Consider the following 27,643-nt stretch of genomic DNA (forward strand, 5'->3'; position numbering starts at 1 on the left):
CATTCTGAGTTCATATTTTTGTGATGTTTAGAAAAAAGATAAATTTTTGAAAAATTGTTGAAAATGAAATAAAATGTGTTAATAAAATCTCAAATATTTTTTCCATCATCCTTTTTTGAACTTTTTTAAATTCTAGACAAAGGCAGCGTTTGAAAAAAAAGCTATTGGTTTTTACTAAAACTAATTCAAAAAAGTCGTAACCTGTCGTAAATGATTCCAATGAGAACTTTTTTGGTAAATTTTTATCGAATTGGATAAAATTTAGATGAAACAGACTCGGAATTTAGCCGAAAATAGTTCAAACAAATTTTGAAAGAAAATTATTTGTTTTTTTGTAGTGAAACTCTAGACGCGAGTAGTTTTTCAATGATACCCTCTGTGCTTGTCTGGGATGTCCTCAGAAATTCAAAAGCTGACTGAACAAAACAGCAGAGCTGGAGTAAAGTTCTCTCCTTTTTTTCACTATTTCTGGCCATTGCCATGACTCAGTGGCTCGTGGGACTTGATTTGAAAAATTCACAACCAAACATGAGATCAAATTATCTTTTAAAGAGTGAAAAAATATGTTAGCAATGCCTTTTGATTATTTGTTATCTGATTATTGAACGATTGACATTGTGTATTTTGTCACATTGGGCATTTTGGCATTGGGTAAATTCTCTCGTATTTAAACCGTTAATAACCAGACCGCATTTACCCTGTTTTCCTTGTTTCCCGTTTACTGTTTTCCATGCTTACTGTAATTTCTACATATATATATATATATATATATATATATATATATATATATATATATATATATATATATATATATGTCGCGATCATTATGTGAGAATCAAGCAGGATTGAAAAGCCAAATCGAGGGTATCAATTATTCACACGAATCTCCTCATTAATGTGTGAGAAAAAAATAGTTAATAGCTGATAATTAAATTAAATTGAACACAAAGTTCGAAATATCTTTTTACATTGTATGTACAGTATATTTCATTGGAGTTAAATGGATAAATCATAGCACTGCAGTTCAATAAAGTAATACAAATGGTTAGTTTTTATTAAATTTTCATTTTTTTTTTCACCAGATAATTACTGTGTCTTTATTTAGTTTCTGTTTTTTTCCTATAAAATGGCAGTTTATGCGGCATAGAGTTAATCAGTTTTACAATGTGCAACGAATTTGATCTTTCCGGCATCATGTAAACGGCAATTGTGATTAAATTTTTTTTGACACTCGGGTCGAGACAAATTTTGAGAGCTCCGAGAACATTTTAAATAAAATTGATCCAAACTTAGAATTGATTAAAATTTAGAGGGTTAGAACCTCTTAAGCCAAAATAAACCTAAAAACCACCCTGAAAAATACGAAAGTGAAACTTAAAAATATTAGAGCGACTACTAACTCGTTATGTTGCTTCTACGTCACCTGCATTTTAGTGAGAACAATATTTTGGATCTTTTTTAGTTCAGCTGTTCTTTCTTAAAGTGAACTATCATTTCAAGCTCCAATTTATGATCAGAGCTTACTTTACTTGAGTGTTTACTCTAACAAAACAATTTATAATTGATTATGAGGATAAAAATGAAAATAATATTCTGCGAAATTCCATTTTTTGGACCTCTGCACTGGTGTATTTCATGCAGTTTATCAAAAACAAACAAAAAATTTTGAAAGTACAAATTTTGAAAAAAAAAATGAAATTACCAATTTTTAAAAAAAATCAAAATCAAATTTGACACTTTGGTAACCATGATGAAATTGTAGCTGGTACATAAACTTAAAAATGAACTTATAACTTTAAAACAAAGTTTCTCTTCAATCTCGACCCGAGACAAAATTCTTTGTTGTATTATGATGGCAACCATGTTCTATAAAGGTGAGAACTGGATATAGGGCACGCCTAAAGTACCCAACCATGAGGGTTTATATCTCATGTGAATTTTCTCCAGAGGGTACCCCCCAGTTGTGAGGTCTTCGTGTATGCATAGAACTATCCCATATGCAGAAGCATAAGCAGTCATGATATGCCAGATTCCATGCAAGTAGGGAATGTAGAGGGAACGCCACAGAGGACAAAAGGTCTTGTCCAGAGTCCACACAAAGAATGCAAGGACGAATCCCAGGATGAATTTAGGGAAACAACTCCTGTATATTTCTGTCGGGGTGCGATAGGAGAAATAGTCAGTCATCACTGAAACAGAATAAAATCCTCATTTAGGACTTTCCATGCCATAAATCTCTCGATGGGCTTTCCATTTTTGGTAATGAGATTAGGCTGACAATAATCTGACCTGTGAATAAGAACGGTATCCCGAATACGATGAGAGCGAATTGGTTGAACTCAGGAGCCGAGATGGACATGACAGTGCAGCAGAAGGCCACGAATATGTAGCAGAGAGTGAATTTACTCCTGGACTTTATCCCAAATGGCAAGAGGTGTTTGGGCCAGTAGCCGGCTGATAGCCACATCAGACTCCACAGGATCCCGTTCTCGTCCAGCAACTGACCTGCAAATCTGTAAACAACAAAAACAGACTGAGCCGCTTGTTAATTTTTAAAAGGTACCAATTTCACTCTGACCTCATCCTCTAGGTCTCCATACTTAATTGTTCCAACCCTGGAGCTTTATCTGTGGTTAAGAACTTCGCTATTTTTGCTTAGCTTTCGAGGTTTGCTCGTTTATTGTTGACATTTCGACTGATGGATATCTTTTGTGGAGAGATATATTCAGTAGAAAGGGTACCGTTAAAAGACTCTCGGAAAACTGACTGAAATACTTGAACAGACTGTTTCTAATTATTCCCTCCTCAAAGAAGAGGCCAGGCTTGAAAAAGAATATGATTCAGAATCTGCTCGACGAATGCAAAAATTTATATCAGAACTTAAGTACAAAATATCGTTCACTTGATTTTCTATAAATCAAAAGATGTAGTTATCAAAGAACAAGCAAATGTAGAACGTAGGAAAGGTTCAATTTATAACAAAAACTTCAGCAATCTTAGAATTACAATTTTTTGCATTCCCAGCCATCAAAACGCTATAAACATCGATCTAGATTTGAACGCTGAAAATCAAATTTCTCGTATCTCTAACAAGGAAAAATTTGTGTACATTAGCTCAAACTTTAAGTATTTTACACAATAAATTTGTTCCAACACACAAATTTATTTGCGGCTGCAAACTTTCTGCTACATTGAAAGGTGACCAATTTTATCACCACACTCCAATTTTTGTGTTTTGTGGAAAACGAGAATTTAAGGATGTGAAATATGTTGATAAAATTTGTCAATGAATTCTTCAATTAAGCCAGTGAGCGTGTTTTTTGGTAAATTAAATTTATCTATTCGGCGCTGATTTTGCTTCAAAGCTAGTTGTAATTGCCACCCAAATTCAACAATTGAGTTTCTGATAGTGAAAAAATTGTTTTATTTTAGCTGCGGGAAATTTCACAACTTAGTCAAATTACGAACGTATTTTATCATAACGAATGTATTTCCAAAGAAATTTTATTGTGAAGTTTTGCATTTGGAATTTAAACACTTGAACGAAAAAATTGAATAACTTACTGATCACTTTTAATGATGAGGGATTTTCCAGAAATTAATAACTCCTCATCAGTTTTTAACGAGAAAGGATTTTTCAGAAGTTATTAATTTTCAATCATTTTTCAAAAGGAGCAATTTATTAGAAGTTTATAGTTACTAATGACTTTTCACGCAGAGGGATTCTTCAGAAATTATTATACAATTACTCATTCTTCACCAAATCAGCTTTCGTTAGCTTATACTGATTTACTTTGCCAGCCCTATTAGTTGGTCCTGATCAGTTGAAGAATTTTATAATAGTTCAAGCGGTTTTAACCAGATATTATAAGTGAAATTATTTATAATTTAAAAAAATTTTAAAAATTTAAATTCGAAAATTGAAACTTTTGCTTGAATTTTTCTCATTTGGTTCTTCTCTGGAAAAAAAATTATATTAAACAAAAACTCATTACATAATCCAATTTATATAAAAGAGTTCTATGTTGTTTGAAAATTCCAGCACTGTCACTTTGTTTTCAAAGCGTCTTTGAAAGTTTATCAGCTTTTTACTTGTTTATATTTACTTGCATTATTTACTTGTATTATTTACTTTACATTATTTACTGGGTTATATGTAGATTCCAAAGGATGCAGCGCGTGGAATTTAAATACGGTTAAATGTTGATGTAACCTAATTTTGAAGGACAAAATCTGAGGATAAAATTGTTGCCAAATTCCACAAGATGGCCTAATTGGCCATTTTGTGGATTTTCGTGACAAAAAAATGAAATAACTTCCAAACAATTCTCTTGTAACATCATGATTTAACAACCATTTTACATTTTCACGATCCATTTTGTTGGATATGATTGGTGAAATGAACCGAATGATGCATCTTAATTTGGTCGGGAAGCTAGTCTGTAAAAAGAGCTCAATTTTGTATTTAAATTTTCTTCACCAAAATGAAGCTTCAAATCATAACCAAGTTACTTTGGAGGAAAAGCACTCGAATGAGTAGTGGGAGATCTTGCTTATTGCAGCATGCTGCAGTCGGGGGGCGACAAAATTCACTACTGGACTAAATTCACACTATAACCGATAATAAAATTAAAGTGAACAAATGACACCATTTTTGACGAACTTCCCAGTTGACTTTTAGTAGCTAACGGCCACCATATGAGTTCAGCTGCTTAAAATTGTGAATTAGAGGGAAATTTAAATAATGCAAAACAAAAACTTCAAGGGGGCAAAAGCCTCAAAACAAAGATTGTTTTATTAGCAGAAAAGTTCTGTTTCAATTTTTTTTACCACTCTATTGCTTTAGTTGCCACTCTATATTTTTACCCTCAGCCTATGTTAGAATAAAGAGTTACGCCAAAATCCAACACCATTGGTCAACCTTTCTTATTAGAGTCATAACTGTCATCAACAAATCGTTTTCAATTTATCAAATTATACCTTCGTTTTAATATTGGGATCACTAAGTGCGAACGGACATTTGTGATGCTTCTTAACCTCTCTAGTATTTAGGTTTAAATTTCATGGCTAAGCCCAGTAAAAAGTGTAAATTTACAAATTTTCTCTTGTAAGTGGGCCTTTTATCTTTTGTTTGTTTTTCCACGAAAAATCGGCTAAGATACAATTTTTCGTGTGATTCAAAGGAGAAGAAATAAGATTGAACTGTGAGCATTCGTACAAAATTCTCGTTTCCCGGGTCGAGGTGTCACCGCCATTCAACCCAAAATTATGTAAGATAAGCGGTTAATGCGGAAATTTTTGTAAGATAAGCGATGAATGCGGTGAAAGTACATAAATCAGGCGGTGAATGCGGTGAAAAAAACTTTATCGCCTGGTAGCGCTGAAATTACATAATTTCACCGCTTAATTTAGCAGTGAAATTACATAAATTCACCGCTTCGAAAAAAATGTCCAAATTATGTAAGATAAGCGGTGAATGCGGTGAAATTACATAAATTCACCGCTTAGAAAAAATTGTTAAAGATGTTTGAGATCAGCAAAGAATCCGGTGAAATTAAGGGTGAGTGTGGGAGGAATTGTTAGATTTGCCTTGCCACTAAAACTACCCCTTAATCTTACATCTTTTTGACACTTTTTTCTAAGCGATGACTTTATGTAATTTCACCACTAGAGTAAGCGGTGAACTTACAAAAATTCACCACTTTTCACCGCTAAATTATGTGATTTCACCGCTAAAAATTGCAAATTTTACAAAAATTCACCGCGCATGTTTTGGAGAAAGTAGAGTGAATTCGATTTATATTCAAACAAAAAATAAAACAATTTAGAGATGGCGCAGTGGAAGAAGAAGTGGATGACATGCAGGAGGTGAGAGGGTCGGACCCTTGTAAGGGCGGTGAAATTACATATTTTAGCGGTGAATTTTTGCATTTTTTTCTCGACCCGGGTTACGATTTCCTCGGTTTCAACAAGCATTGCACAGGGAAACACGTGATCTGAATGATTCCAAGTATGATCCTTGTTTGACTAGGAAGAATGTTCAACCAGGGCAAATAAGTGAGAGCAGTATGAATCCCGGTGAGGCGTGAAAAAATTTCTTAAGCTATAGTGGCGGGGGGGGGGGGGGGGGTTGGGGTATACATACGATAGAGTGGCGTGATAGTAAGTGGATGCCAGTCCCACAATCAGCATGGTGATGAGGAGAAATCTGAGATTAGGTTGACAGTAGGAGGAGTACCTCAGGTAGAGACAGTACTGCACAATTGGGAACACCACAAGCGGAAGATTAGACACCTAAAAAAACACAAAATCATAATAAAGAACATTCATGCTCACTAAATGAACAGTCTGAGATGTGGGGGGAGTAACAGAAAAAGACAGCTCAGAACCAGGCAATGTTAATGCACTGTAGACTAAACGCCTAATGCTGCTCCGCTGCGATTCTGCAGAATCAAATTATTAGTAGTATTAATATTAATCACAGTTCATTATAAAGTTTGCCTGGTTTTATGTCCTTAAATTCAGCAGTAGAACGAGCCAAAATGACTGATAACAACTAAAATTAGGCCAAGAATTCAAAGAGTGCCGCCTGATACGTCAAGCGTTCATTGTTAGGAAGTATAAGTAGATTTTTGGAGAAATCTTAATACAAAGAAACAATGTTAATTTCCTCTAATACCCAGAAGAATAAAATGCAAATGGTAAAAAGCGCAGTGAAGTTAAGAATTTATCAGTACGAAAAATTGAAAAACAAATTTATATGTGTGTAAATTAAAAAACAATTATTGGTATGTAAAAATAAAACATACCCGGCATAACGCCGGAAAATAGACGCCGTTGATTCCCATAACCAAGATTGGGATTAAAAGAAGAAGAAAACTAATGAAAAAAATGATTTCCGTAAAAAAACCATTTTAAAGTGCGAACTGTTTTGATGTCTTTTTGCAGTGAGACGATATGGGCTGGTATCAATTCCAATGAGCAATAGAGATTAACTGAGAGCAAAGTTTGAGTAAATGACATCTAAAATTGGGCTTTATTGATTTATCCTTTTCCTATTTCTGATTTCGATTTTTGATACTGACTCTGTTCATTTTGAATTGCTTTGCTGAGGAAGTGCTCTCTAATACACTTTTAGCAGAATGAGAGAAGAGTTAATCTAGCATAGAGAATTCAGAACGATTTCATGCAAGAAGTTGAACAAGCTGTGAACTAAGGTAAAGCAGAAAAATTTTAGTACGACGAAGTAGAAAACATAGCAGGACAAGTCCTGGCGTACAATTCAAAGAATTTTTATTGACTACACAAAAAAAAGATCTAGAACGGACTATGAGTGAATTGGGAAAACCATTTCTAAGTTTGTTAAAAATCAGTTCGAAAAAAAACCAGAAAATGTCAAAATTCCGCATGTGAACAAAAAACCAATAGCGATAAATTGAAATTTGGTTAAAACTTGGTTAAAAAAACTAGGTCTAGAATGAACTCTGAATGGATTGGGAAAAGCATTTAGAAAAAAATTCTGTCCAAAAATTTGAATAAACAGTAAAAATAAACAATGAAGAAACAAAGAAAAATTGACGCAGGAGAACAAAAAACCACTAGCGAGAAAGCAAACTTTTGTTCAAACACCGTTTTCTCACTCGTTTTAACAAAAAAAAATAGAGTGCAAAAATTTTACGCCGCCAAACCACTCTAATTTTTGCTCAAATTGCTGTTTTGGCGCGACCAAAATCACTACTCTAATTTGACTTATAGAATCATGAAAGTGTGTGAACAGATCTTAAGAAAAGACAGCGCCCTAATGCAATTGAAATTCTTTGAAATGTAAAAATAAGAGCGCTATAATAGCCGGCTGAGAAGTTGAGGCGACTATTGATAGCATAACCCAATTGATCAACAAACTCAACTGAAGCACCAGCAAGAACAATAACCTGGCGGCCCCTCAACATACAAAACGTTAAACATCTTATTGACAAAACAAGTTTGAAGACAATCTGTTTAAAAGACCAAGCCTGGGAAAAAATAGTTTCAATGTGGCCTAAACTAATCTTTGGAATAGATGCACATGTACTGGAGTTATATTAGGAAATTAGGAATTGTAATAGAAATTGTTGACGTGGTTTCATTCTATATAGAAGCTGTGTGGCAAGCATTAGAGTCTTAGTTATAGCAAGAAACTGATTTTTGTCTAATTGCTTCAAATTTTAGAGTACCGCAGTGAACTTTGTATCAAACAACGGTCATGAATTTGTGTTTGGGGTCCCAAAAAGTAGTGTGATTCAATAGGAACTCAGAAAATAGAATGGACTAGTTGACAGTTCAAAAAGTGAAGTGAGTACAGGTTTAACGTCTCAACATCAAAAATGAGACTAAAATATTCGAATTACCCAAACCTAAACTTTTCAAGACCAAAGAAGAATGGCAAAGTGAAGAATCTTTGTGCACCGTATATTTTTCAGCGGTGCTTGAGCAACTTATTCAACTTAAAACTAATTTCGGACTAGTCCAGTGGGCAACTAAGAACTCACAAGGTTAGCAAAATTTGTGATCGTTTTTTAAAGAAATTTTTGCAGAATATGAGCTCAAACATTGAAGGAGACAACAACATAAAGAGATCAAAAATTCAAATCTATGATGGAAACTATAATATCCCGCGAAGATTCTACATTGAATCAACAATATCTGTGGAACAAAGAAACGACGAAAACGGAACTACTGATGCTTTCAGTGACAAACAGAGAAAAGTTGATAGATTTGTAGCGCAAGCACAGACAGGATAAATAAAAAGCAGGTAGGACATGATGAATCGAAATCAAAACTCAATATCATTAAATTTTCAGTTGTCAGAATGCTTAAGGCAAAGTTTGTTCTTACCACATAGTATCTAATGGTTTACGATAAAAATGGAAAAAAACTGCACCATTTGTTGATTCCTTCTTCATCATTATTTTAATCTACCACAAAGATATCATATTTCAAACTCCCCCATCCTCCATTATTTAAATTTGAGATTTACCAATTGGATTCCTTTGATCAGTCTTAGCGACCACATCGTGAACCCTGCTGGAATCTAGCAAAAAGATTCAAGAGGGGCAAAATGGCGTAAAAGTCATATATCATATGAATTCTAGAAAAAAGGTGAGTCTAAATTTCAAGCGCTACAAAAAAACCTTTGGATCAAACTCGAGCAATTGAGTGTTGATACTGGCACAACTATCCAAAATCACGCAAACAACGCAACTGTAAAACCAAACTCACCAACCACTGCTTTCAACGCTGATTTTTTGTTTCACTAGGCCTATTATTAGCCTCTATTCAACAACTTGATAATTCAAAAAGTTATAGGCATAATGAAGACTTCGTTATCCAAAACAGTTAAACAAAGTAAAGAAGTTAAGCCACCAAATAGCGTAGAATGATATAAGGTTAAACAAAAAAACTGAAAAAAATGTTTAATTAAGTTGTTTCAATTTGTAAACATTTAGGTTGTCAGCCTAATTCAGTTTAAAAAGCATCATAAAGATTTATTTTCTGTCGAAAAGTAAAATTTAGATTGACTGAAAATTTGTGAAATTAAGATATAATTTTTACTACTCACGCAACTATTTCGTCACCCAACTATTTATTGAACGATTAGCCCGATTAGCGCCGGATCTTAGCCGGAGATTCGTGCAACCCTAGTTGATACAGGATGTTAATTTTTCAAGATCTCGCAAGATTATGCATAATCTTGCAAGATTTTATTGCAAGAGCTTGCATGATTAACATCCTCTCGCAAGATTAACATCCTGTCTCGACTAGGGAAGGTAGTCACTGTCTTGCACGATCTTGCAAGATAACGTTCCAGTTTAGCCTGGTGACGTTTCTAACTATTGTGCAGTTCTCGATTCAAAACCCCATAAGTTCTCAAAGCAAAATCAAGTAAGCTGCACATAAGAGATTCTGTCAAGATTATGTGCATTACGGGCAGAAAAAACTTACCGTGTTGACGAATTCTGTGATGTAGGGAGTGACTTGATAGTTGGGCTCACACCAGTCCACTTTGGAACTGAGAGGCTTGAAGGCTTCTGGGAGTCTCATTGTAATATCTACCACCACACTGGACCACAATTTGCCCACTGATTATATAAGACGATATGAGGCTGTATTTGATATCTGGATATCGGCCGGAATGTTAATTCTATGCAAGTGTTCTGCGAATGTTCACGATGAATCCGGACAATTTTGCCTCGTTGCTTCCCTTCATTGATATTGTGCAAACTCAAATTGGGAATAAAAGCAGTTATTGTTTTTGGGTATTTGCGACACAATTACTGCTGGAATCGTCAACTTTCCCAAAGTAATAGTTCAGAAGCCGTCCTGTAAAAAAATCAAAAGTCAACAAAAATAGTAATTGTTATTACTGGAAAAACAATAGTAATTGTTATTACTGGAACTATTAATTGAAAAACTTCCAAAACTCTCAATATGTACATACAGATAGCACTCTTTTCTTTTTATCCCACTGCCCAATAAATCTACTCTCAAAAAAGATTACATTAATGACACATCCAGGAATAAAGTAATTTGATAATTTTAGAAAACAGGTACAGGAACATTGAGAATATCAGAACCTTTTTGACTGGATGAATTATATGATAGACCAGTGAATTTTATATATTTTTTCAAAATATTTCTCTTCTAAATGTGAATTGCATAATACAAAATGCGATAGTTCTAAAAGATACATCCTTGTATGTACACGATCTTGCAACGAGTTTCAAGTCTTGATCAATACTTCTCCGCCCGGACTGAGCGTCAAGTCGTAATGAGTACTGATTAAGTGAAATTGCAAGTCATGTCACTTTTCAGACATGGCACGTCTTGAATTAAGTCTTATGTAATAGCAAGACATGACAATTCTCGAGAAAGTCACGGCCAAGATTTCACAAGTCATTAGAAAATCTTGGTCTAAGTCTTGCGTCAAGTCTTGAGCACAGTTTTTAGTATTGGTTTTCGTTTATTTCGCATCGAAAGAAAAAACACCTCATTCACGACGGCTCGCCTTCAAAGGCCTCCAAATTGAAGACAGAAGCGCGAGAAAATGCGAGAACTACCACAAAACTCATTGATACAGAATAAAATTTTTCTGATACCACCCCAGTGTTCCAATCATGGCCATTACTTTCAGGCAACAGTAAAATATAACTTCGCAGTTACTGTATTGAAAATTTTAAGTTGAAATATGCTCAAGTTAAAAATGGCCTGGTCGGATTGACAAATTTATCGTGAAAAATTTTACAAACTTTGGCTAATTTAGCAATGCAATTATTACAAAAAATGTCTTCGCAAAATCCTACTGCGCATATCAACTGCGCAATGATCAAGACTTGTCAACTTTGGCCAGGAATTGACTCAAGGCTTGCCAAATTTGGGCAAAGAATTGACTCAAGAATTCTTTAGTCTTCACAAAGACTTAACACAAGACTCGCGAAATCTTTGTAAGTGCTTGACTCAAGAGTTGCCAAGTTTTTGGAAAGACTTAATTCAAGACTAGTCAAGTCTTGGCCAAAGCGATGAGGACTGATATGTCAATTTAAGACGTTTATGTCACTGGATAAATATTGATCAAGACTTCAACATCGTTCGGGCAATAAAACACGTTTTGTTTTAGAAATTGGTGTTGATCACGTCTAGTTTCAAGGCTAGCCAAGTATTGGCCAAATTTTGCCAGGACTTGACAAGTCTTAAAATATTTTAGTAAAAAATTTTCGAAGTGACCAAAAAGTTTTGAAATGTGCCATGATTGGTCCAGAAAAAGAGCACGAGTAACGTTGTGCAAAAACGAGTAGTGTTTGTGTTCTTTTCGACATCGTATTGACATCACTGCTGGATCAAATCATGCCAGCGGTATAATGATGTGTCGAATCGCTCTCTGGTGGAAGCTTTAGTTTTCGGTCAAATTTTGGCCACAATTTTTTTCCCATTATTATCAATTTTTTGGCTATATTATTGAATCCGGTTTAGTTCAAGTTGTTGATAGGTCATTCGAAAAAATATTTACAGGTAAAAGAAGACTCAGTATCACCTTTACCCCAAGAAGGAAATATATTGCAGTTCTTAGAGCTCGAGTTGAGTTTTTGGCTACAGAAACGTCAATATCCCAACCCGCAATTGAACACTCTCCTGGATCCGAAAATTGAAACCATTTTGCCCTGGATAGGGAGAATAAATTACCAGGATATGTAATCAAACAGGAACCCTGTCAGGGGCAAGGATGTTCGATAAGATTTTGATGACTGGAGTACGAGTTCATTGAGATCAATGATTTTTATGGGTGGGCTTGTTGGCCTTGTAATTCTCATATACTAATTTTTGAGGTAAGTCAGATATACAATATCGCCAGTTCAAGTCCAATCTAAATGAGCTATGCACCATTTTTTTAATCATCACTTTAGAAACAATTTATAATTTCTCGGCTATTTTTTGGATTTTTTGGGACGTGCGAAGACTTGATTCAAGGCGTGCTTAGTCCTGGCCATTATTTGCTCAAGACTTGTCAAGACTTGGCCGAGAATTCAGACTTGCTTCAAGAAGTACCAAGTCTACAAAGGGACATGCTCAGTGCTCATTAGAATTTGACGTTTAGTCCGGGGTAAAACTGTTTGAGAACTTACAGAAGTGAACAAACCTAGTATCGAAAAATTTACCCCGTTATGAGTACTCATCCCTCGTAAAAAAAAAACGAGATCGAAAACCTCACCCCACATTTTTTAAAGAACCATCATTTATTCCAGAATGCGGTGTGAATAGTTATGAAACATAGCTGGCAGATTGCCGGAAAATAGTCGAGATAGACGCTTGTGGCCTTCCATGAACTGTTACAACTGAAGAGGTAAGATAGACAGATCAACCACCAGTTCTTTTATGGACCACAAGACTTTTTGGTTATATTTGGACTGTCAATTTAATGACACATAAGGTCTATAAGCCAAAAGCCCTAAAAACAGTTTTTAAGAACTGATACTTAAAACTAATACTCAAGAATTAGAGTATATGATTTGGCAGTACTTAGATGCACACTATTGACCTTAGCTGGTAAGTGTTCAAAAAATTTAAGGTTGCATAAGTGAGTTCATATGTCTTTTTTTAGTGAGGTAAGTCATGCAATTGACCTAAAAGCGGAAATAACGTCGCGCACACAAATTTTAACTACAGTAAATTTTAAGCAGTAGAATTCACTGAAGTCATTGAAAAAGTAAATTCCAAGAAATCAGGTCGTAAGAATATTTGATTTAGACGACGAGTTCAAAAACATAGCCGCAAGCTTTCCGGAAACAACTCTCAGAGTTGTCGTCATGAAAAAATGACCTTTTAAATCAACTGGTTTGTACTATAGTCACTAAAAAAAGTCAGTCACTAAATGAAGATAACCCAAAAAACTGTGAGTGTCACACGTATATAAAAAAATGTACTAAAAGCCTTGGGTTTCAAGGTTAAAGATTTAGTTAAAATTTGATTTATGACCTGATTTATGGTAGACACAAGGTTGATAGGTGTCAGAAAAGAAAATAGACCTGTGATTAGACAAAGTTCGGGCTTCGAGCGAAATCAACAAAACTGACATATCTTTGTTGACTTAGTTCATTTACCACGATGATAGAACCGATATTGGGTACCGATCAAAGCGGGGAATAAATTCATTCATTGAACACCAAACTTCCATCAGGGCTACCCACTCTATTAAATATAGTCTAATTAAACCAACTTTTTTCACCCTAATCTACTTAACAATTTAACTTATAACTTTGCATTTTGACCAAGTACCACGCTCATTTAGCCGAAGGACATAGAGTATTGCGCACGGGCGGCTACTAAACTGGCGACAGAGATTAAAAGTAACTAGAAAACCACCACCCAATAATATTGAGCCTTGTACTGATTTCTAACAGAAATCTATTTTTTGTTTGAAAATCAACTTTCGACACGAGTCTCACGTCTTAACATCACGACCCGAAAGAAGAATTTTGAACTGGTGTCGGGTTTCGACAAGGAATACTGCCATTTTCGAACTTTCAAGTGAGTTTTACCTAAAAATTCGAATATCGCAAATCGGTTCGTACATGTTTTTTCGATAATAAGATAGCGTTCAAAATTAATTGAGTTTGAATTCAACATAATTTGACTTCAAATACACCATTGAACCTTGAGTTTATTGAAGTTTGTATACTACATGCCAGAATTGTGGAAAGTTATTTCCTAGTTTTCCCCGGGAGTGTATCGAGTGGAACCTTGTCTGTCGCGGACTTGGAAAGTATCTACGCTAGAACATCTGGCACCAGCCAATATTCGGTCGCGTGCTCTGCAGACTGAAGTGGAACTGCAAAACCAGTGCTCACAATTACAGAAGTTGAAGAGTATTAACTCTTCACTTCAAAAAGACCTCGTCGAGCTTCGACAGTAACTGGGTAACTATTGCAAAAACACCAAAGAGGCAATAAAAGAAGTTTTGGGTAAATTGAGCGCCGAGTGTGAGGCATTACGAGATAACTTAAAGGCAGCAGCAGCCGGAAATGCTGAACAGGAGCAATCCATTGAGGTATTGAAGTAAGAGTTGGCCGATTTGTAAGTCAAAGTTGCTAAGAAGGGCGAAGCCATCGAAAATATTGAGAAAATCAATGACCAATTGAGGTCAGAGCCTGAGTAGCTGGAACACTACAATCCGTATTTGGCCAGCAAATGCCGAAAAAAAGAAATTTCATTGATCGACAAAAGAGTACTCATAGGATCTAAAAAGCCAAAACAAGGGCCACGGAGAAATGTTTATTCGAGATTGAGAACAAAAACATTATGAACCGGCCTGCAACGCCATACGAGATTTTGTTGGTAAAAAGTTCAGCTTCAAAAATCAGATCAAGAAATACTACCACAAAATGAGCCTATTGACGCACCTTGATGCTGGTGGAGACGAGGAATTCTTCAAGACCACTAACCGAGCATATGAAATTCTGACAAATGATGCGGCACGTAAAGCGTACAACATATTTGGACTTGACGAGGCAGAAAAAGTTATGAACAACCAAAACTGATAATTAAACTGTCCTTATGAAGCTACAAACTTTTTGTATAGTAAGACGTTCACATAACAAGATCTGTGAATAAAAATATTGTTTAATTTAGAGTGAGTGGTGAACTCTATTCGTGTTAAGAGGGGGGCAGTTCGAGTGTCACACGTATATAGAAAATGTACTAAAAACCTTGGGTTTCAAGGTTAAAGATTTAGTTTAAAATTTGATTTATTACCTGATTTATGGCTGACACAAGGTTGATAGGTGTCAGAAAAGAAAATAGACCTGTGATTAGACAAAGTTCGGGCTTCGAGCGAAATCAACAAAACTGACATATCTCACACCCTAATCTACTTAACAATTTAACTTATAACTCTGCATTTAACCAAGTACCACGCTCAATTAGCCAAGGACATAGAGTATTGCGCACGATTGGCTACTATTAAAACAACTGAACTGAAAAATTACATTACACCTACATAAAACAAGCCAAATTTTTTTCTACGCAATTCAAAGCATCGGTGAACGCAATTGACAAAAACTCAAGCCATGTTGGGATCCCAAAATTTTGTTTCGAAAAAGAAATTGAACACTGCAAGAATTGAACGAAAATTGTTACAAAATGTATCAATTTCCGCAAGTTATCTCAGTCGGAACACTATTTTGCACTACAAAATCAGCAATCAATTGCTAACTAAAAAAGATTTGTCGCTTTAACTTTAAGCATTAGAGGTAACTTTCAATCACAATGAACGCGATAAAACTAAAATTCGACAACAATTAATCAAATCGAAATTAATCAAGAAAAAGACAAAAGAGATAGAACTATATTCAAACGCAAAAATTCGTATGTTACCAAAACCAAGCCCTAATAAACATCTCAGAAATTCAGAGTTGTTCAAAATCTGTAAAAGTGCAGCAAGCAAAATCTCAGTGACATATTATGTTAATAAAAATCAAGTGCAAAAACCTTCAAAAGTTTTAAAGGAGAAAGACAAAAATTATCAGATGAAATCGATAGTTTTCCTTTTTATAAAGACAAAAATTTAAATCTTAACAGAAAGTTAGAAAAAAACATGCTAGATTTTGGAGAATACAGACATTGTGAAAAATATATTAAAAAACTAAATTGAAATTTCTGAAAAATCAAAAACCTGAATTGAAATTGGAAACTCTAATCAAAAATCTAAATAAATAATTGAGGTAAAAAAATGAATTCTTGTTTTTAAGCAATCGAGGTTTAAATAAATTATATAGTCATGTTCCTGTTTCAGAAAGAAGTGAAAATAGCTCAATTGCGAAACAGTAAACAATTCGAAAAAAAATGCTGAAAGTATGTTAAAAAAGTTTTTCCTTGAATTTGAAAAAGTTTTCGCCAAAAACAATTCAATTGGCAAGAAAACGAAATAAAAAACAACCGACTAATGTCAAGCGAATTGCTCACAAACAACCGGCGAGCGGTTGGCCTCAGGGCGCTACCTCTTTATCCCGTTTCTGAAGACAAAAATCAGCTGGGTCAGACAAAAAATCGGCCCATCGAAAAATTGCATAATAGACAAACAGGGTTATTATTTTTGCGACAAATTGTTTTGAGAGCAATTAACAATAGTTTCCTATGAAGTGCCTGTTAGATCATTTATGATAAAAACATTTGAACTATAACTCCTTGATAATGAGGCTCAGAGGTGATGACATTACGCCACATAACAGCAGCTGAAGTGCGGCATCAACAAAGACAGAGAGAGAGAGAGAGAGAGAGAGAGAGAGAGAGAGATAAACGTGAACGAGAAAGAGAAGGAACAGAATGCTAACCGAAAGAGAGAGAAAGAGACAGAAATATCTTTCATGATTGGATTCGACACCGCAACTTCTAGTTTTCTAACCTTGGTAATAAAAAAATCATATAAAAAAACTGAAAAGGCAAAAAAAGTTTTCACATTCGTAAAAAAAAGTTCAAAATCTTTTTTGTCTCAAAAGTGCTGTCAAGAAACCCATCTCCGAGACTTGAAAAGTTTCGTTGACCAGTAATGGTCGTTAAACTCAAATTCAAGACATTAATATCTTAAAAACAAATTCATTGTCTCAAGAGACTATCCGGTATCCCTGTATCAAGCCTGAAATAGTTTCACAGGCTCAAAAAGATCCATGCAATTAGAAAAAAATTTTCGAAAAATTTGAAAACTTTAAATTTTATCCAAATATTACTAAAACTGGAGTTAACAAATAATGATCAACATTCCATTAACTCTAAAAATTATGCAGCAGCTTTTTATCAAACCTTGGTGGGGGCCTCTGCTGCCGGAAAAATTTCAAAAAAATGAAAAAGAAATGCACAAATTTTAAAAAAAATTGCTCAAATTCGTGATATTAAAATCTTGAAGAACTTTCCATTACATCTATAGTTTATTCAGTAACATAATATCAAACACTAAAGGAAAATCCGTGGCCCTTGGGGCCAGAGAAACCAGAGAAATGACAAAAAAAAATCAAAAAATTTTAAAATTGCAAATTTTATTTAAAAAAATTGCTAAAACTTGTGATAATAAAATATTGAAAATTAATCCATGACCAACAAAAATATATCAGTTAATTATTATCAAATTCTAACGAAAGCTTTTTGACCTTTGAGGCTCAAAAAATCAGAATAATGGTTATAAAAGTCAAAAAAATGGAAAAAAAATTGGCAAAAAATATCAAAAATATGCCAAAATTCGTGATGTTAAAATCTTGCAAGACATTCCATTCAGTAACCTATTTTCAAACACTAGAGGAGGTTCCTTGGCTCTTAAGGCTGAAAAAAGCTTAAAAAACAATAACAAATTTTGAAAAAACACTTGAAAAAGCAAATTTTATCAAAAAATTGCTATAAACTGTCACATTTAAAAGTTCAAAAACTATTCCTTGGCCATTAACAAATTGTCAGTAACTAATTTTTAAACCATTTAGCATTTTTTCTGGCCCTAGGGTCAGTAAGGTCCTCAATAAAGGAAAAAATGTTAAAATTTTTCAAAAAAATGAACGTTTTGTCAAAAAATTGTTAAATTTCGTGATGTTAACAATTTGAAATCATTCCATTACCACTAGAAACAATTCAGTAACCTATTGTCAAACCCTTGAAGAGGTTCTTTGACACCTAGGAATGATAAAAAACAAAAAAGATCAAAATTTTCAAAAAGCTTGAAAAAAATTGCAAATTAGTAAAAATTTTTGTTTTTAGTAAGTGTTTTAGCAAGTATAAATTTTTGTTTTTAGCAAGTGTTTTTAGCAAGTGCACCGGGGGCTGATTGGGGACAGCACTTGGGTAGGGGGCAACAGCGCGGTGGGCGGGTGGGGGCAATGAGGGAGGTCAACAGTGGGATTGTCTTCAACTTCTAAAAATCGTCTTTCACACCCTAAGTATAAGTATAAGTCTCCAAAACAGTTTGAGCTGAAACAGAGCTGAAAAGCTCTACGAGCACTTAATGCCTGCAAGGCACTACCTGTTTTTCCAGTTTTTGAGGACGAAAGGTGAAAAGCGTCAGACGAAAAAATGGTCAAGCGAAAAATCGGATAAAAGAGACCGACAGGACTAATATAATTGCTACAAACCTTGTTTGAGAGCAATTAAAAACACCAATTGTGCTCCAAAATTTTTTTAATGGTATATAAAATCAAAGTACAAACAAAAAAACTCAGAAATTTTTGTCAAAAACCGCCAAAATTGGAGTAGTATGTGTACAATTTTCTAAAACAAAAACACCTCGCGTTAAATAGAGGCGTCTAATTCAGGATTTATCCAAAAGACGTCGACATATTTACTAAATTGGTTTAAAAAAGTCCACTCATCGAACCAAAAAGAAGAAATTATTGAAAAACATAGCCGGAAGATTGCCGGAAAATAGTAGCGATAGCGATAGACGCTTGTGGCCTTCTATGAATTGAATCAGCTAAAAGAATAAGATTGACAGATTAGGAATGTCAATTTTATGACACACACGCTCTATAAGGAAAAAGCCTTAAGATAACTTTTTTTTCCAAAATTGATATTGGAAGTAAAAAACTCGAGACTAATAATCAGGAATTAGGGCATATAAGTTCGGCACTACTTAGATCCACACTATTAACTAGTAAACGTTCATAAAACTTAAAGTTCCATAAGTGAGTTCAAAGGTCATTTTTTTGGTTGAAGTAAGTCACCAAATGACCTAAGAGCAGAAATAACGTCACGCACACAAAATTCAACTGCAGAGCAGTAGAAGTCACTGAAGTCATTGAAAAAGTCAATTCCAAGAAGTCAGGTCTTAAGAATCATCGATGGAGACGACGAATTAAAAAAAAACACGATGTTCCCAATAATAGCCGCTATCGCTTCGCGGCTATTAAAAAGCTAACAAGTGACAAAACAATTGAGAAATATGAGCCAATTTTGCACTTGAAATGCATTATTAAGTGCTCAGAAACACTATGGTATTGATTTCAGATAGTTGCATATTCATTCGGCATCACTCAAAATTTACTTCTACAAAAAACCAAGTAACAAATTTAAAAAAATTGGCAATATGGACGAAATCACTGCTAAAAAGTCATCTATATGCGCCAATCTATCGAAAACTATTTTCAATGTCAAAAAGTCATTCACTGAACGCAGCGCATGAACATACTTCTCTCGCTCAGAAAAAGTTAGTTCACACGGCAATTTTACTCACTTTCACTATTAGGTCAAAACGCCGCCTGAGCAAATAGTACTTCCTGTAAAAACCTTAAGATAATCAATACTCCTCTTCGAGTCGTAAAAAAACACGATGTCCCCAATAATAGCCGCTATCGCTTTGCGGCTATTAATAAATGTCAGATTTCAGCTCGGAGTAAAAATATTGGACCAACATTTGACAGTTTGCCAGTTATGTAAAATGGATTGCTCTCTTCCTTTTACTCTTCTATTCCGATGAACAATTCAACAAAACAGGAAAATAACTTTGATACAAAAATTCACCAATTTCGACGCATTCACCTTAGAAAATGAGTTTAAATTTGTTTTTCATTTTTGTTCGTAATTCGTCGCAACTCTGAAGTCTATTTCCGGTGAAACCTGGACTTGGGCTCAACCACTCTGGCTGCATAGTTACTGTATCGCTTAATTGGTGAGGTGATCTAAAGCTGGCGGCGGGGGGGGGCTTTTTTTCCCCATTATACCAACCCCTCCCCATTATGGTATATTGAGGGTAATTGGGTCTCGATCAGAGTGAGAATCAGTCTCGATCACGAATCTGAAATCTTGGTTATGCAAAAATCTCAATACCAAAAACTTTTAGGAAAAATTAATTTTGGGTATTTTTTTCAAGTTTTAGAGAGTCTGAAGCTATGAATTTATGGCGATAACTATAAAAACTGTTTAATGATATCAAGTTTATTCAACTTTTTCTGCACTTCACTTACTTTAACTCGTAGCAGTTGATTTGTATGCTTCTTTCTTTCAAATTATCTCGCAGTGGTAAGATTGAGAATTGTATGTAATTTAATATATCTTCAGTTTAGATTCAAAATGACACGAAGTAAAGTTTGATGGGCTTAATTTAGTTGTGTTGCGTAATTAGAATAACGTCGAGTGATAAAATAAATTTTGCACTGCAGAAGTCAAACAAAGGGACAGTAGCAACCATCAACTTTATTGACATTTGATTTAGGTTTTCTTCTTCCATTTTAGAAGCTCACTTTTGTCAGTAATCTAACTCGCACACTATGTTAGATAAACACGCCATTGACTTAGTGTTCTGTCTTTCATTTATAACTAAATAGTTATCATTTCAAGTTAATAATTTCTCAAATTTCAAGTCAGTTCAACATGGTTATATGGTAGTAACTTTGAAATTATATAACTTCATATCTAAGTGAATGAGATTTTCCATAATTGTAGGTTTTGAGTTCGTAATGATATCGGACAAATAAACGTCGCCTCAAAATGCATCTTCAATTCACCCATAATATCATAAACTTAACTCAACTATCAGTTCAATCTAGAGTAATTTGAAACAAATGAGAACATTTAATCATTGATCACTTGCCTGACCTTGAATAGCCTTAATTTCACCTGGATTTTCACCTTGAAACAGTTCGTTCACGCGGGCATGGGTATTCAAGGTCAAACATACTCCCTAAACCGTTTTTCCATGACCCACACAGCCGCCTTCATCTCCACCCCCCCCCCCCACTGCCCCCAACAACAGCAGAACATTTGATGCCCTGAATTTTTGGTCCCCGACTCCCCTTTACTAAAGCGGACTATTCGCCAAACTCCAAAAAAATTTCGGACATTGACGAAAAATTGACATATTTAGTTCACGTTTGCGAATAACTGTAGATATTAAAAGTTTTATCGATGGTACAAATAAACTATTCTGAAAATCATAACTAATTCTCTTTCGTATAACTAGTAAATGTTTTTCAAACATATGTGGGAGCGGTAATTTAGTTGCAAATTAATGGCAAAGTTATAAAATTGTTTGCAAATTAAAGTGAAGTTGCAAAAACGTAATACCAACTTTCAAAATTAATGTCAAAGTTGCAACAGACAGAAATCTATTCTGTTAACTCTCCTCCAATCACAGAGTGAGAAAACTCTCTTCTCTTTGAATAGCGAATGCTAAATATTTTAGTAAGTCTTCAGTATATTCAATACCATTGACTACAGTGATAAACAAACATCTTGTCGAAATATTTGAAGTTCGTTTGCAGTGTTTTCCAGAGTCGTTTATTGTGATATAGAGTTAATTAAGTTTACTTCGCGCGAAGAAATAGGTAGCTATACATCTATAACCCTTAAGGCAATAAACCCTGCCTTACATGCATTACTGTCCCGGTCCATTACTGACCCATTATTGAGGATGCTCAGGATTTGAGCTACTTGAAAACGTAAATGTACTCCACGTCGCAACAGCATAAGAACTGCCTACTAATTCACGCCAGTAAAATTTGAACTCTGAATTTTAGTGTGATTTAGTTTTATTCGCACAAAAATCGCACCAAATGACTCGGCCGCACGAAAGTCGCACTAAAATATTGGTCGCCTTAAAGTAACGTTAAAAATTTCGATCACACAAAAGTCACACAAAAAATGGTTGCACTGAGGTCTGATCAGAGGCCTGTTGGGTCTGGATTGGTCTGGCTACAGTCGCACAAAAGCCGCACAAAAAATCGTCACACGAAAGTCTGATCAGGGGTCATTTCGGTCTGGCACGGTCTGAGCAGATTTAGAAATCTGAAAAAAGTCTGATAAGAGCTGGCTTCGGTCTGGGACCTTGACCTGGGTAGCCTTAAAGTCACAACCTCACGCGGTGTGTATACAGTAATCAAAATTTCTTCTTTTGGAGAGTATCATTTCAATTCTCAAACTCAGATAACAAAAGTTTAGAAATCTATATTTGTTTTCTCTGGCACATGAACAGGAAATTTTTGATACGCCATCACAATTCCATGCTAAGCAAACCCTCTGATCCAGGTAGTTGCGGGTATTAAAACAGTCCTTAAAAGGCACGTCCAGAAAGCGGATTTTTGGCTGATAAACTCTCCATTTCAAAAGTTAATAGAAGAGATTTCGGTTCACAAAGCAAAACCCTACACAAAAACAGCAAGATTGTGAAAATATCTATATAATCTATTTATGGTTTTGTCACTTCTAAAAAATCCCGACAGATTCTTTGAATGAAGTTCATATTCTATAAGAAATCTACCCAGCAATCACGATCCTGCAGTGCATTCTACACATTGTTAGTGATGGAGAAACTTTAACCAATTCAGCTAAGTAGAACTCAGGCTTGAGATTTTTGGTGACATTCATTAACAAAAAGGGAGCGTAATGGATCTAATGTGCCACATTTGAAAGTTCATTTTTCTGACAAAAATTGACAGTTTCTGTTTGATGGAGGAAAACCATTTTCCGAATTTTTTTAGAGAAATAGAATCCACGAGAGTAAAAAAGAGAGCGAAAATGAAAAAGTATATATGGAACAACAAAATAAAAGCTGAAACAACATTCAACGAAATCAGAAGACTCAAAACAACTCTATCAGCCTCCTAAAAACAGCATCTGATAGTAAACAAATCATATACGCAGACGTCCACGAAAATAAACAGAACAGAACAAAAAACTATATAGTTTCTCTTTCGAAACAAATTATCGAAGTAATTAATTGCAACATAATCAACCGCAAAAAATAGAAAGAAAACACCACTTTTGTAATAGAGACATTAGAAAAAACAAGACAAATGGCAATTGGCATGAACCAAATTCTAAAATTATTTCAAACAATTGGCACCAAAATCCTTGAAAGTTGCATCTAAAACTTGAACTCGTCAACGTATATCGCACTATCCATCAATAGACCACATATATTCAATTTACTATAAACAAATTAGGGACAAAGGTACCACCAAATGCAGGTAACAATCAAAAGTTCAAAAACAAATAGAGCCAACAAAATAATCATCAATAACTCAACTCCCTCAGTTCTATCAGAATCATTAAAACCCTTACAATTGAATAAAAAATCTAAAGAAATAAAAAAACATGAATTAGGAGTATACCAATAAGTCCTGTCATCAGGGATTCATAGTGATCGGAAAACAAAAACTACTACCAAAACTGCCAAAAAAAGTGTTCTTTTAAAGTATTTGAAAATCAGTAGCGTCAGAGTTTTTAAAATAGTTTGTTTTGAACTCAAATAATTAGATAAATTTAGGTCCGCTTTATGGAAGAGTCAATCAGACTCATCATTAAATGTACTCGTTGACAGAAAAACAATGAAATTCAAAATTGCACATTTTAAAAATTGCTAAAGAAAAGAAGTCGTGTCAAAACAACTAGATATAGAACACTCCTTATAAGAGATTCAAATATGATTCAAAGGACGTTACGCTCATTTTCGAAACGCTAAATTACGATTATAAACAATGGCAAGAGCTGTAAAAGAACAGAAAAAGCCAAAATCTGCGTACTAATTAATTCCCAAAGAAACGAAACCGTTATATTTGAACTCAAATAAGTAAAATAATTTATATATACTTTATTAGAAGGATACTGGAAACGTTCTGGAAGGAGATAAAGCCACAAAAAATGGTAAAAACTACGAAAATAAAACAGATTCAAAGAAATCTCGCCTTTCTTGAAAACAAATAACAAAGAAAAAAAACTGTGAAAACGGAGGTTTAATTATCACAAAACCTTTGCAGTCAAAAATCGGAAAAAATTTTTTAAAATTTATTGCCTAAAAGTTACTCGCGTTTTTACTATGAATTAACTGCCTTTCACCGTATCTCGGTTAGTAAAACTTTTACATTACTTCAACATGAAATTTAAGTTAAAGTTTTGAAGTTGATTTCCAATGTTTAACTTATATTCGCACGACAATCATCAAATTTCTGTCGATGTTGCTTTTTAGAACATTAGAAACAACATATTTCTGCGAGAATACCAGTATTGATTGCATCTCCTAATAATGGCATAAAATGCTCGATATAGTTTTTTATCCCGCCAAGGACTTTATGGCGTATATGAAAACTTAACTGGATGTACATAAATGTGTAATGAAGACTCCAGAACACACAAAATATCTACGGAGGTTGAGGTCTTCGTTCAAAACTCCTTATGAAAATTACCATCCAGGCCATTTTTGCCTATGAAAATACCCAGGCAGACCAATATTGCTAATGATCCAGACATTGCCTTGTTCAAATGTTTGGCTCGTTCAAAAACCCTTATGAGAAGACCCGTCGTGACCAAAATACGATATGATACAGACTTTCGCTCGTTAAATTTATGAAAAGACTCAGAAAGACCGAACAAGTTCATGATCCAGATTCTGGCTCGTTCAAGTAGTGACAAGACTCAGGTAGACCAAAAACAACTTATGATCCATACTTTGCTTCGTTATACTCTTCTTGCCCCTTTTGGGAACCTTCTCCCATCTGCTGTAGGTTAAATGTGACTCAATAAGTGTGCTATAAAAAAGCCTTGAGTTTTTCTTGGGCTGCCAGAAAAATTCGCACAATATTTTTTGCCGTCTTGGACAGTAAAGAGAGCTCCAGAAAGTACAGATTGCGTTGGCTTTGCGTCCTGAATTTTTTCCGACGGTCAATTTTATGTCGTTTCGCCAGATTTTGTTTGCAAATTATAAGTTACTGGGCAGAAAAATCGGAGCATGGTTCACGTTTCTAATAATTTCTTCTAAACTACTGTGTCAAATTAGACGGGCATAGTCGCGTTTCGTTGAATGTAAGTTCTTCTTGTCTACAGTATTTAGTTCGTTACTTAAATCTCCCTAGGTCTTTTTCATCGGGTCAAGGAGTTGGCCAAATCGAACCAAACCCGGTATGGAGTATCCCCTGTGTAGGCAGAGTGTAGCACAAAATTAATTTTTGCTATAGCTTGCTAGGAAAGAAGTTAGTTTTTCATACGGAAGATTTTGAATTCCGCAGATAACGAATTTTAAAAATAGGTCTTTTTCATCAGGTCAAGGAGTTCTCCATATCAAACCAAACTTGGCATTCAGCATCCCCTGTGTACTTAGTTTTTAGAACAAAAGGGATTTTCGCTATAGGAATTATTATTTGGAGATAGAGTTTGAGCCTGGTTTTTTTCCTAAAGCTGTTCTCAAAATCTCCTATAGTTTTTCGTTTGTAACAACGCCGTAGCCGGTCCCCAGCCCAAATGAGAGAAGGTGTAGGGGAGCGCACCCAACACATACCGGAAGATGTCAAAAAGCTGATTTTTTAAATCAATTTGAGACATTTCCGACAATTTCATTGTAAAATTTTTCAAAAAAAAGCATATGGCGCAGACTTCAGCTCGCCTAAGACAAAGTTTTTGGCTCGCCTGTGGCTCAGGTGGCCCGTGTATGTTGCAGAATGTGCCTCGTGTATGTTGCAGAATTGGTGCGTCTATTTTGCAGAATTGGTGCGTCTATGTTGCAGATTTTGGCTCGTCTGTGGGGCAGACTTTGGCTCGGCCATAAGTACTTGGTGCGTTTATGTTTCTCGTTCAAGAAAATTCCTCACCTGTGTATGTTTGAACGCACCGTAACCCCTGTGCGCGTTCAAAAACAATCTGCGTCATAAACGAGCACAAACGAAAACCTCGACCTGGGTAGCGTGACTGGGGGGATTGTGTCGTTTTAAAATTTGACAAAGCATTTTTAATAAACTGTGTTTGTCAAAAAACATATTGAAAATTGAACTGGAATGCTATCATTTAAGTTGGTTGATAAGAATATACAGCCACGGAGAAGTTTCAATTAAAGAAAACTTAGCTTTTTAAGCGAAAAATATTTTCACTTCTTGTGTGCTTTCCTTGACTTCTTTGTGGACACTTTAAAGTCTTTCCATTAGTCGAAGCCACACTCTTAAAAAAGTTCAGGTAAATTTACCTGAAGAAACACCGCAATTTACTTGAACAGTTCTGGTAGATTTGTCTCACGCAAACCATACCTGAACACACCTGAAAAAAACCTGAAACTTACCTGAATATATTAAGTTTTTTGTTGTTTCAATAAAAAATTTCTTTCAGGCAATTTTACCTGAACTCGCTCAGGTAAAAATTTACCTGAACTATAGTTCAGGTGTTTCATGTGCCTGTACACTTGAAATTCACCTGACTACTGATTACTTGAACTTTTTTGGAGTGATGGCATGGTTTTTTGGAATAAAAAGAATTTTGAACAGCAATCTAACCTCTTGTAACCTCTTGTAGAAAGGAAGATATCTCGTTTGATTCTGTGGGCGATATTTGAGACAGTATAAGTTGCGGTATTTTTGTTTGATAAGAGTGAAAGAGATTGTGATTATGATTGGCGTGTGAAATGTACACCTTGATTGATGAGAAAAGGAGGAGAGGGGCATTGTCTCAAGTGATTGCTAATTATTTCCCTTTTCCACGACACTCCTTTAGATGATCAAATGGCAGATAGGATATCTAGACGAATGGTCGTCTAGCAGAAAAAGAAAAGAAGGCAAACAAAATTATTTTAGAACTGAAAGACCTTAGTGGTTCCAGCTATAACCAAACAATTTATCAAAGCACTGCGTTTTAAAAATAATGAACTAATGATTGACCAAAAATGGCCGGGTTTATTGCTCATATTGAAAACTAATCTGCCTTGAGTTCTGTCGGCCAAATGGATGTCATCGGCTAACACGTCACCAATACGCAATTTTGAGTAGTAAATGATGACGTATTCAACATGACACAACTGTTCAGAATCACTACTTGTCCTGCTAACCGATGATTGCCATTATTGAAATGCATCCAAATTAAAATGTGCTAAAATTAGCGTTGAAAAGAAAACACAAATTTTGAGATCGACTTAGAAAAGGAGCCAGTATCTAAATCAATTTGTTAATTTTATTAGACAAAATTAGAGTATAATTCCTAATTATGATCTTGAGCTTCAGTTTATTTTGACTGAGCGATTATTATTTTGAGGAAAAACTTGTAAAATTTAGAACCCACCCTTTGTACTTGAAGAAAGTCTTCATCATCAAAATTAATCTTTTGGGTTTTAAAAAGAAAATCAACAATAGGTAGAGCTTCATCAAATGCTTGTATTAATTAAATGTTATGAAGCTTG

The 27,643-nt window shown here is 34.8% G+C and overlaps 1 protein-coding gene across 5 annotated transcripts in view; it reads right to left on the reverse strand.

The window, feature by feature from the left end:
* Positions 1-914: 914 nt before the first annotated feature.
* The window catches only part of LOC142339545 (alkaline ceramidase-like), a 31,007-nt gene continuing 4,278 nt past the window's right edge, over positions 915-27,643 (reverse strand). The window contains exons 2-6 of one of the 5 annotated variants that reach the window (XM_075389659.1): positions 9,982-10,359; positions 6,146-6,294; positions 2,290-2,513; positions 1,861-2,189; positions 915-1,230 (exon numbers count right to left, since the gene is read on the reverse strand). In XM_075389659.1, the coding sequence (XP_075245774.1) occupies positions 1,867-2,189; positions 2,290-2,513; positions 6,146-6,294; positions 9,982-10,080 (795 nt within the window). In that variant the 5' untranslated portion in view covers positions 10,081-10,359 and the 3' untranslated portion in view covers positions 915-1,230; positions 1,861-1,866. Of the gene's footprint in view, positions 1,231-1,766; positions 2,190-2,289; positions 2,514-6,145; positions 6,295-9,981; positions 10,360-20,462; positions 21,008-27,643 lie in introns of those variants that run through there. The other 4 variants (XM_075389658.1, XM_075389660.1, XM_075389662.1 and 1 more) reach the window with 4 other exon arrangements.

This window comes from Convolutriloba macropyga, chromosome 5 (assembly GCF_964194025.1).
Source record: "Convolutriloba macropyga chromosome 5, txConMacr16.3, whole genome shotgun sequence".
NCBI classification, from domain to species: domain Eukaryota; kingdom Metazoa; phylum Xenacoelomorpha; order Acoela; family Convolutidae; genus Convolutriloba; species Convolutriloba macropyga.